Source organism: Monodelphis domestica, chromosome 1 (assembly GCF_027887165.1).
Source record: "Monodelphis domestica isolate mMonDom1 chromosome 1, mMonDom1.pri, whole genome shotgun sequence".
Classification (NCBI taxonomy): domain Eukaryota; kingdom Metazoa; phylum Chordata; class Mammalia; order Didelphimorphia; family Didelphidae; genus Monodelphis; species Monodelphis domestica.
Genome location: NC_077227.1, coordinates 461,661,629 through 461,672,801, shown reverse-complemented (window position 1 = coordinate 461,672,801; position 11,173 = coordinate 461,661,629). Strand labels below are relative to the sequence as shown.

General features: G+C 44.8%; 1 protein-coding gene across 3 annotated transcripts; it reads left to right on the top strand.

The window, feature by feature from the left end:
• Window positions 1–2,020: 2,020 nt before the first annotated feature.
• On the top strand, window positions 2,021–10,604 carry SPOUT1 (SPOUT domain containing methyltransferase 1). Of its 3 annotated transcripts, none has more exons than XM_007475105.3 (12): window positions 2,051–2,141; window positions 2,525–2,567; window positions 4,144–4,266; window positions 5,007–5,166; window positions 5,442–5,531; window positions 5,785–5,834; window positions 6,702–6,832; window positions 7,027–7,099; window positions 7,600–7,698; window positions 8,577–8,679; window positions 9,595–9,742; window positions 10,296–10,604. In XM_007475105.3, exons 1-12 carry the CDS (start codon window positions 2,106–2,108, stop codon window positions 10,368–10,370), a joined length of 1,131 nt encoding a protein of 376 aa, XP_007475167.1. In that variant the 5' UTR covers window positions 2,051–2,105; the 3' UTR covers window positions 10,371–10,604. The 3 variants fall into 3 exon arrangements, with proteins under 3 accessions (XP_056678859.1, XP_007475167.1, XP_056678857.1); XM_056822879.1 differs by lacking the exon at window positions 2,051–2,141 and adding an exon at window positions 2,181–2,231; XM_056822881.1 differs by lacking the exon at window positions 5,442–5,531 and having other exon boundaries at window positions 2,021–2,141.
• Window positions 10,605–11,173: the final 569 nt, after the last annotated feature.

Sequence of the window (11,173 nt, the reverse complement as noted above, 5' to 3'; positions counted from 1 at the left end):
TTTGTCCCTCAAATCTAGAATGCACTTCCTTTAAGTTCCAACTAAAATCCCACCTTGTAGGGGAAGCCTAACCCCACTTAATTACAGCATCTTCCTTCTGTTAATTATTTCCCATATATCCTGTATATAACTTGCTTTGTATAATTTGCACGCATGTTGCATTCATCATTAGATAGTACACTCTGGGAATAGCTAGGTGCCTCAGTGGATTGAGAGCCAGGCCTAGAGATAGGAGGTCCTGGGTTCAAATGTGACCCTGGGCAAAGTCATTTAACCCCCATTGTTGAGTCCTTCCCACTCTTCTGCCTTGGAACAAATACATAGTACTAATTCTCAGGTAAAGTAAGGATTTTAAAAAAATTATCCTTGAGGGTTGTATCCCTAGTACTTAGCATAGTGCCTGGCACTTAATAAATCTTGACTGATTGTTGATTGATTGATTGTGTAAAAATAGACTCGAATCCAGGACTTCAATCCCCAGAAATCCTTGCTCCACTTCCCCAGAATGCCCTCTAATCTCACTGAATTCTCACCTAGGCTGAGAGCGAGATGAGGTATTTAAACCTGGTTGTGAATAGACTCGGCCTCTTTTGGACTTCCGTTTTGGAGCAGACACGCCTCTTTCATGAGGTGAGGTTATCTTGTCTAGGCCTCTCTGACCTAGGCATGTGATTTCTTATTCTGTATTTTCTTTAATCCTTAACCTTTAATAAACCTCATAAAAATATAATATTCCTTGCAGAGAGAAACTAATTTCTACCTGCCTCAGCTTCCCCTAAATTTTTAACTGTTACACTTGATGATTCCCTTCTCCCCCTACCTATCTATTTGAGGACACCATTGCCACAGAAGCTATTTACATAATTTATAGTATATATTTATTAATATTTAAATTATATAGCTCTGAGGTCTAATTCAGATGCTTCTTTCCCAAAATGCCAGCCTAACAAGCTGACCCGGGCCTGCTTGCCTCCCCTAAGCCCCAACTCATGTTCTGACTTCCTCTTATCCTTTCCTAAACTATCCCTCTGTTCCAATCATACATAAAAAAAAAAATAGAAAAGCCCCATAGAAACATTAAAAAATATTCCTGGTATAGGCTAGAACAGAAGACAATGAACAAAGAATGATCATTGGTCTGAGCACTCTCCAAAGCCCTGGTTGTTTTCCATCCCTTCTATGCCTGAGTAAGTAGTTTGTCCCTGTTACTATATCTAAAAAGATGGTCCACCATTCAAACAACTTTGGTATTATACTGTGTATACTTGATGGACTCAATGCTTCATCTCCACCCCTTGCAGAATGCAATGTCTCACTGCTATGGCTACACACACACTTGACCTCAGTGGCTGGCTTTAGGTGATGGATGAATCTCTTTCAACTTAGGGTAGTCTGGAAAACAGTCTCTGGGCTTTGATTGGGCAGAATATGCCAAAGCCTGCTAAAGTCTGATTCCAGATCTCCAAGCTTGCATTCTGTAGGGTAAAAGGAAATTAGGAACTCCTGGTCACAACTTCACCTGGATGAAGCTTAGCAGGAACTGGAATAATAATAACACTTACTAAGTGTAAAAGTCCCAGCACTGCTGGAGCCAGGGTAGGCTGAGAGTCATAAGACCTGGACCGTAGTGCAAGCTCAAATACCCATTTCACCCCGTAGATCTTGGACAAGTTGCTTCCCATCTTTGGGCTTCAGCTGCCTCACCAGTGAATTGAGACAATACCTCCAGGTTCTACTTCAATTTAGTTGAAATGAGAAAGAAATGAGACAAAATCTGGAAGCCAAGGTTTTATTCTGATCCTCCACAAAAATGCAAATTTTTATTATTCCGCTTGGCAATCTGGGTATGGTTTGGAATGGGTGGAGCGGGCGCGGCCTGCAAACCTTAGGCCTCCAGCTGGGCAGCTCAGAGCAGCTGCTAGGAAACAGGTGAGCCCGCCTACAGCCCGGTGGTCCTCGCCCTGGCCCCGCCTCACCCAGCCCCCCTACTACCTGGCGCGCACACTTGGAGCACCAGATTGGATGGTTGAAGGAAGAAGGATGTGGTCTCCAAGCCGCTCCTCTGATTGGCTGGGGGGCGGAGCCACCGAGTTTCTGAGCGGAAGATGGCGGATCTCGTGGGGAAGCGGCCTCGGATCCAGGTGGGCTGGGGGGTTGGCCAGGCGCTTGGCTTTCCCGGGCCCTTTGGCCGGGGGATGCTCCTACCGTGGAGGCGGCTCGCACTATATAAGGTCCTCTAGCGTGTCTGCTCTCTTGGGGCCTATAGATAACTCTGGGACCCCAGGTGTGGCCTTACCGCAGCAGCGCGAAACTGCTCGGAGCTGCCCGGAAGCAGAGGATTGACTCTGTGGGTATGGGGTCTGAGTCCCGGGCAGTGCAGGGCCGGGCTCGGCGCGTGGCCGATGTCCAGACTCCATCCTATCCAAGATCTGGGTTCCATCCTGGCCGGGATCTGGGCTCAGTTTCTGTCCGAGTGGAGTGGTGAATAGGGGGAACGCTCAGTCTTTGATCTGCTTCTTTCCAGGGAGAAGTACGAAAAATCGAGTGGCGGAAATTGAAGAAAGAGAGTAAGAACCGAGAGGGCAGGAGTAATTTAGGGTGATGGGTGTTTAAAGTGTTGGTTCGTTTCCGGGCATAGTGTCTCCCTCTTCTCTTTCTTTGCACCTATAGAATACTTTCAGAGCTGGAAGAAACTTTAAATGATATCTTAGTCCAAACCCTCATTTCACATAGGAGAAAACTGAGCGTTCAGGCCGAGGAATCCCCCAACAAACTCTAGTGGTCTTGCCATTGTAAGAAACTTTTTTATTTTAATTTTTATGAAGACCTTTTTCGTTTTGCATCAAAACTAACAAACATAACCAAGTCTGGCAGTATATCACACCCATTGTCCCCTACCTCTTCTGGAATAGATAGGCATTTACCAGGCAGGAAGCTAAACACTGATCATCCTTGTCCTAAAGAAGCTTCAGTCTAATTGGGAAAGACTACACTGATGTAATCAGGAAGGAGTACTTTCCTAGTGTTGATTAAATGATTGATTTCTGAGTTAGAATAGGTAAATGAGCAGAGTATATTTGGAGGTGTTAGGGCTAGGGCCAGGTTGCTGATGGTGACTTCATCAATCAGAAGTCCCCTGTCTGAAGGCTGGAGCTTGAAGTGCCAAGTAGATGCTAGAGAGCAGGAGTATTGCCACAGGAAGATGACCATTTTTATAACTGTAGGACAGTAGCCATAGTAAATATCTAAAGAGCAAAAGTTCTTAAAGCCCAGGAAAAAAGGATGGGGGAGGGGACCAAGCTAACTAACCCTTATAGAATATCTGATGCCTTTTTGTTTTCTCTCTTCTACAAAATGGATTAGGTAGCTGAATATTTATGAAAATTTATGGGGCAGCTAGATGACTCGATGGATAGAGAGACAACTTAGAGAAGAGAGGGCCTGTGTTCAAATGTGCCCTCAAATATTAGCCATGTGACCCTGGACAAATCACTTAACCTGAATTGCCTAGCTCTTTCTATTCTTTTGCCTTGAAAGTTATTCTAAGACCAAAGGTAAGGGTTTTATTTTTAAAAAGAAAGAAAAACTTAAGCATTAAATAAGTCATTTGATTTTTGCTTACAGAATTTCATGCAGGCTTCATATGTTGAGTTTAACAAAACCATTTTGGGTTTGTTGAAAAAAATATGCTAAATTAGGTTTTAGTGATTATTTTATAGTCTTGGTTTTTTTACATTTTTCCAGCATGTTGTTTTTAATCCAATTTCAAATCTTTGAGAGGCAACATGAAGTATTAGGAAAACTGCTAGATTGAGGAATTTGCAGATTTGAGTTTTGGGTCTTTACTCAAACATAGATTACCATATTGATCATGGACAAGTCACTGAATCTTTCTGAGACTCAGTTTCCTCATCTGGAAAATGGAGATGACTATGCTTAAGCATTCCATCTCAAAGAAAACAAACTATATATTCTACAGTGTTTATATTTTTGGGACTTGCAGTTTAGTTCTCTACATCTCCCTCAGAATTTTCCCAACATCTCCTGCTTTCAGAAATTCTTCCCTCAGGCCATTGCTACCCCTGTCCACACACCAAACCCATGAGATCATCCACATCCCCCATATGGAGATCTTTTTCCCAGGGAAAGAAGAGAAGAAGAAATGGAGAGAGCTGAAAATGATAAAGAAATTGGAGAAGCAGCGGGCTCAGGAAGAGGCAGAGAAGCAGAGAGAGGAGGCTGAGGAGACACACAAGCAAACAAATGGTATATCCTAGGGGCTTTTCTACTCAGGAAGGCTCAGGGCCCAAGAACACCCTAAGAAATCAGCTAGGGGCCTGTTCTTTAGTTTTGTTGACTTTTCATTGTTTATAATAGGCCTGTGGCAGCTAGGGTCTCCTTTTAGGGTTGCCAACCTGGTTGTTAAATAGTCACATCCCGATGTGATTTGAGAAGCTTAGCATCTTTCCCACTCAGTCCCAAACACCCTAAAATGTACCTGCTGCCACCACTAGTCACCTCAGGTTAAATTCCACCATCAGAAAGTCATAAAAACATAGCCTGCCATGATGGGAAAGGGACATTAGAATCTAGGCCAATCCTTGCATTTTACAGGAGAGGAAACCAAAGCCAATGGAGGGGGAAATGGTTCACTAAGGTCATACAACAAATTAGTGGAGCTAGGACTAGAACTTGGATTTTTAGAGTTACTATGTTAAGGGACTGTCTTTTGCTGAAGGACACTCGGAGGCCATTTTCTATAATTAATACCTTCCCATTGGCATAGTTAATTGTGAACAAAGCCCTCAGAAAAAGATTTGGAGAAGGGCCTGGAATGAGAAAAGGGAATCCTTGATGCATGTAGTCGTAGAGCCTGCATGAGGGAAGTAGGATGCTAGGGAAAGAGTCCTGAGCTGAAGATTCAGATCTAATGTTTAGGCCCAGTTCAGGAACATTCATTCACTTTTGAACCATGGAAAGTTATTTCCCCTTTTTGGCTCCTCCAGGACGATCATATACCCTGAGCGTGGCCCTCCCTGGCTCTATCCTCAACAATGCCCAGTCTCCAGAGCTTCGAACCTATCTGGCTGGACAGATTGCCCGGGCCTGTGCCATCTTTTGTGTGGATGAGATTGTGGTATTTGATGAAGAGGGTGAAGATGTCAAGTAAGGAGCTACCTAGCCCAGGGAGGAGGGGACAGTATTGAGATGGGTAGGGGAAGGGGACCTTTGCTCAGTACATACAAATGGCCCATGGAGGCCACTTGTCAGAGCCCAGAATCCCAAAACATTCCAATTAAATGAAAGGGGAACTAAGCCCCATTCCCTGGGCAGGAAAGGCTAGGGACCCCTTCTCTCCTGCCCATGGGGTCACCTATTTCACAGAAGCATTTGGAGGAGTTGAGCTTCTAAGTCAACTAACCCATTTCATACCCTTCTAGGAGCATTGAGGGAGAATTTGTTGGCATTGGCAAAAAAGGACAGGCCTCGGTGCAGCTAGCTCGAATCCTCCAGTATTTGGAGTGCCCACAGTAAGAGGAAATTTGTATTGGAGAGAGGGGAAGGGGAAGCAGGAATGGAAGGTGGAAAGCCTCACTCCAGAGAATCCCCTCTCACCCCCAGCCCTATCTCTTGTTGGGGAGGAGGGAAGGTGTCTAAATCCCAAACAGAGAATGAAACTGGAGAAGGGAGGATTGGAGAGCAGGGCCAGGAGGAGGGAAGGTACTTATAACTGGTCCGAGAGGGGAAATTCTCCCCTGAAATTCACTGAGAACTGTGTTCTAGGTACCTGAGAAAAGCCTTCTTCCCCAAACACCAGGATCTGCAGTTTGCAGGTAGGACCCCAGCTGTGCTCCTGTATCTTTCCTTCATCCCTCTTACTCTTAAATCCTCCCCCAGCCCAAGCTCCTATCCCTGTAATTGTGCCTAGAACAACAGTTATCTTGGAGTCCAAAGATCTGAGCTCATTGCCCCATTCCCACCTTTTCTTTCTGAACTTCTGTGACAAGAGAAAGTTTATCATTGTATAGCCCTGCCTTCATCACCTTTAGCTCTCTGAATCTTAAGTTCCCTTAGCTGTAAAGGGAAGAAGCTAATACTGTAGGCATTTTCACAGGATTGTGAGGGAAATGTTTTGCAAACCTCAAAGCTTTATATAAAATGTGAAGTTTTGCTATTAGATTCCAAATGATAGGTGTTAGATGGATTCACTAAGGGAAGTTTGGGAATGTTCTCTATACAATATGTTTGATTTGAGATAAGCCAAAGTCACAGAGAACAAATGCCATCTTCATTCACTTCCCGGCTGTGGCCTGTAGTTTTCTCCTTGGTTAAAATGTGCATATTTGTCAAATCTGGCCTTAGAAACTTCTGAGCTATGTGACCCTGAATAAGTCACTTAAACCCCATTGCCTAGCCCTTACTACCTCTCTTCTATCTTGGAATCAATACTTAGTATTAATTCTAAGGTAGAAGGTTTTAAAAAAAAGACTACATGTTTAATTACTTGGTCTCTAAAGTTTTTTCCAGCTATGGAATTCTCTAACTTTCCCCCCCCAATCACAAAGCCCAGAAGTGACCAAGTGAACACTAGAACCCAGGTCTCCTGTTTCCCAGGCCTGGGCTTTTTCCTCCATACCACAGTCTTCTGGAATTTCCTGGTATCTTCTGGGCACCTTCAGTTCTGTTCTCCTTTTTTTCAGGGCTGCTGAATCCCTTAGATAGTCCTCACCATGTACGGCAGGAGGAGGTTTTGGAGTACCGGGAAGGGATTGTGTTAGACAGGCCGACTCGGCCTGGACGAGGCTCCTTTGTCAATTGTGGCATGAAAAAGGTACCCTGCCTGGGGCCCCTAGACCTGGATGCCGGTGGCTTTCACCAGCTTAGTACAGTGCCTGATGCACAGCAGGCCTTAATAAATGCTTCTTGGTTCCAGTAGGCATTCCTATTTTTCCCCAGGTTCTCCCCTGGGGAGGGATGGGGGAAGATTTCTTGCTCAGGCCCAGACTCAGACTCTTCCGTCTGTAGGAGGTACAGATAGACAAGAACCTGGAACCTGGTCTGAGAGTCACTGTGCGGCTGGATCAGCAGCAGATCCCAGGTATCCTGCCCCTTCGTCTGCCACCCAGCCCCTCTCATGAAGTTTAAGGGATAAACAGATCCAAGGGCCTTGATGGATCCCTGCTCATAATGAAGCTGAAAGTGTGACCTTCCTCCTCATATCATGTCAGTGCAATTTACCTGGTCTCCTTTGCTTCTGTCACATTTCACATCTATATTGTCATACTGGGTTCTCCCTATTAGGTGATGAGCTCCTTAATGACATTTTCATTCTTGTATTTCTAGTGCCTAGTAAATAATGGGCTTTTAATCAGTGATGGTTGGGTTGTGCTCTATGAATGCTCTAATTCTCTAATTTTTTTAATATCTCCTCCTGTGACTAGCACACTTCTCTAGGTATAGGAAGCAATTAGCAAATGTTGATTGATTAGATTGGCTGGAAAGCCCCTACTAGAGATGGATTTGCAGAAGGGGCCCAGGGTTTATGGGGGGAGAGGTCCCATAGTCTTCTTTCTGATCTCCTTCCTTCTTCCCTTCCAGAGAGCAAAAGCCTAAAGGGACGAGTTGTATCAAGCCAAGAGCCCCGCACCCATGCTGGGCTCTACTGGGGCTATAGTGTTCGCCTGGCCTCCTGTCTTAGTGAGTATTTGACCTCCTACCCCTAGTGGGCATTGGCTAATGCACCTAAAGAGCATTTGCCTGATAGCAAATTTTCTAAGTGTAATCCTGGCATTGCCACTTAATCTTTGTGTGACCTAGGACAAATTATTCCCTAGCTTTGGGTTTCTGTTTTCTGATTTGTAAAATTAGAGGAAAAGACTGGAAGATTTTTAAGATCCTTTGTCTGATAGAAGGAACATTGGACTGAAGTCCAAAGACCTTGGTAGATCATAAGCTATTTGATTGAGACAAGTCAACCTCCCAAAATGAAAGGGTTGGTTTAAGATAGGGGTTCTTAACATTTGTTGTGCCATAGTTTTCTTTGCATACTGGTAAAGCCTATAAACCTCTTCTCACACATAAAACAAAATATATAAGATTACAAAAGAAACCCATTTTATATTGAAATAGTTTAAAAAAATTTTTAAGTTCACAAATCTCAGGGTAAGAATCCCTAGAATTGATTTGTTAAGTTTAAGTCATGTCTGACTCTTCCGTGACACCATTTGGGGTTTTTTTGGCAGAGATACTAGAGCAGTTTATCATTTCCTTTACCAGATTATTTAACAGATGAGGAAACTGAGGCAAACAGGATTAAATTACTTTCCCAGGGTTATACAGCTAGCATCTGAGGCTGTGGTTGACTCTAGTCTTTCTGACTCCAGGCTAGTTGCTGTATCTAATGCGCCACCTAGCTGTCCTTCCAGCTCTAATATCCAGTGGTTATAAGTTTTTGGTTCTTTGCTTGGGATAAGAACCTTCTAGGAAATGGGTCTCAGAATTAAGTGCTGTTTGGGATGGCGGGGGATGACTGAAGTATATCTGCAGTCTTAGCTAAACTGGACTCTTCTCTCCAGGTGCAGTGTTTGCTGAGGGCCCCTACAAGGATGGCTATGACCTGACCATTGGAACCTCAGAGCGAGGAGAGGGTCTGGCCTCAATCCAGCTTCCCAATTTCAAGTGAGCTACATTCAGAGACAGAAGCACCAAGGGGGTTGGGGGTGGGGAATGGGGGGCAAGACAGAGAGCTCAAAGGAAGCAAGCTAAAAGAGGAGCCAGGAAATGTTTTTGGAGCTAATGTTTTGGAGCTTAGCTCACTTGTTCCCTCCTCCTGTCTCTTCCCACCCCAAATGCAGAAAGTATGAGTTATCTCCCTTCCTACTGTACCCATCCCCTTATCATCCCCAGAGCCATGGGCCTCCATCCCAGGAGGAGAGCTCTCTCATTTGTTATCAGTTATCCTTGTGCCCTGCTCAGAGATAAGCCAAAGAACATAGTCTCTGTCTCAGATAGATTGTGTTACCCAGCTGGGGAGACAAGTAACTTGGAATGGGAAGGATGGATGATAAAATCTCACTATTAGGAGGTTCCCCAGGTGTCAGCTGATCTAGTAGATGGAATCCTCCTCTGCATAATCCCTGCCATTCTGTCTAAAGACTGCCAGGGATATGGAACCTATCTACATCTCTCTTTAAGACCAACTTTGAAAGACAAGAACTCTATAATCAATGCAACCACTGTCTCCCGCTTTCGGAAAAGTCTTAATTGCTAGGGAGTTTCTCCTTATAAGCCAGAATCTGCTCCTAGGTCTTTCCTTTTGGCCCAAGCTTAGCAAGTCAGTCCTCCTTCCACTTGACAGCCTAAGGGATTCAGTGATCGTGTCCCTTTGTAGAGGCCACCCATGAAGGAGAGTTGTGGTCCTTTGTTTAATAATACTTTAGAAATTCAAAGAAAGCTTCCTGATGGAAGAGGATGGCATGGGACCTGGGCTGGAAAGGATGGATGTGGTTTGAATAAACATTGCAAGTGATAAGACCTTCCTGATTTAAGCTCTCACTTTCACCCTTCCCTACTCTCTGTTCTCTCTCCTTCAAGCCATGCCATTGTGGTGTTTGGGGGCCTCCAGGGGTTAGAAGCTGGTGTTGAGGCTGATCCCAACCTAGAGGTCACAGATCCCAGTGTTCTCTTTGATTTCTACCTCAACACCTGTCCGGGACAAGGCAGCCGAACCATCCGTACTGAGGTAAGAATCTCAGTACCTTTTCTCCTATGGCCCCCACCTTCCTGTGATGCCATTTCCTTTCCCGTTAGCCAAGGCTGAGTCCTGGAACTGCCCTGAAAACCCTTTCCTCTGAAGAATTCCCCTTATCGAACATTGAGGCTTCTCTCAGCAGCTTGAGAGGTGGGTGGAGGGGGGGGTTAACCTTTCTTTTATTATTGCCTCTCATTTCCCTAGTGTCCTTTGTCCATCAGTAGATGATGCCCTTGGCTATAGATGGAAAGATGAAGTCATAGCATATTAAATGTTAGAATGAGGAGATCTTTTAGAAATAATGTGTCTGACCCCATCATTTTACAAATTTGGAAATGTGGCTAGAAAGGGAGAAAGTGGACATAATCCAGAAAGATGCATCCTTCTATGTGTGGAGTTTTGCCCCCAAAGCCTGCTATTGTTCTCTCCTAAACATATTAGGCTTTTAGAGGGGTATTATGGGATGGGGGAATAAGCCCTCTGCTGCAGTTCTGGGAACCTGGGTTCTGCCTATCATTAGCCAACTTGGGTCTTTCCATTCCAGGAAGCCATCCTCATCTCCCTGGCTACCCTGCGACCTCATATCACTGGGGCTGGGGCTGGGGCTGGGCCTGACTGAAGGCCTCACTAAATGCTGCAAGACCTACTGTAGCACTGACTGACCTGGTGTTGGCGGCAGATTGACTGGCAGGAGGCCTTGGGACCCTGTTTGCCAGTCACAAGATGGATGAGGAGAGACTCCAAGACTGAAACCAGTTCTGGATGACCCTGCCCAGTCCAGGGGCAAGAGGGCTGAAGGTCCTAACAGACAACTCACCAATGAATAAAGTGGGGCAGTGCCCCTTCCTGGTCACAGCTTGCTTTTACAAACTGTTTATAGTCCATAATCTTCTGTTTCAGCATCACCCCAGCAGCCCTTCACAGTTTATAAATACCTTCTCATATCTGTCATCTCCTCTTAATTCAACAGTCATTAAGTGCTTGCTGTATGCAGAGTGCTCTGCTAGCCAGGAAGTTTAGGTGTTCCTCAAACCCCTTGTGAGGTAGACAGGATGTTAATTATACCACTTTACAGGGGAAGGAGCAGATTTCAGTGTACTTGTCTCCACAATACATTGCCTGCAGATGAGGAGCAAGTACAATGGGAAAAAAAATAGCTACAGGGGGAAGCTAGATGGTTCAGTGGATAGAAAGCCAAGCCTAGATGCAGGGAGGTCCTAGGTCCAAAATCTGCCCTAGACACTTGCTAGCTGTATGACCCTGGATAAATCACTTAAGCTCCATTGCTTAGCCCTAACCACTCTTCCTGTCTTGGAACCAATATATAGTACTGGTTCTAAGATGGAAGATAAGGGTTTAAAAAAATATGTATATTTGCTGCTAAAACTGAATTCTTCCCATTAGACTGAAGTTTCTGTGAAA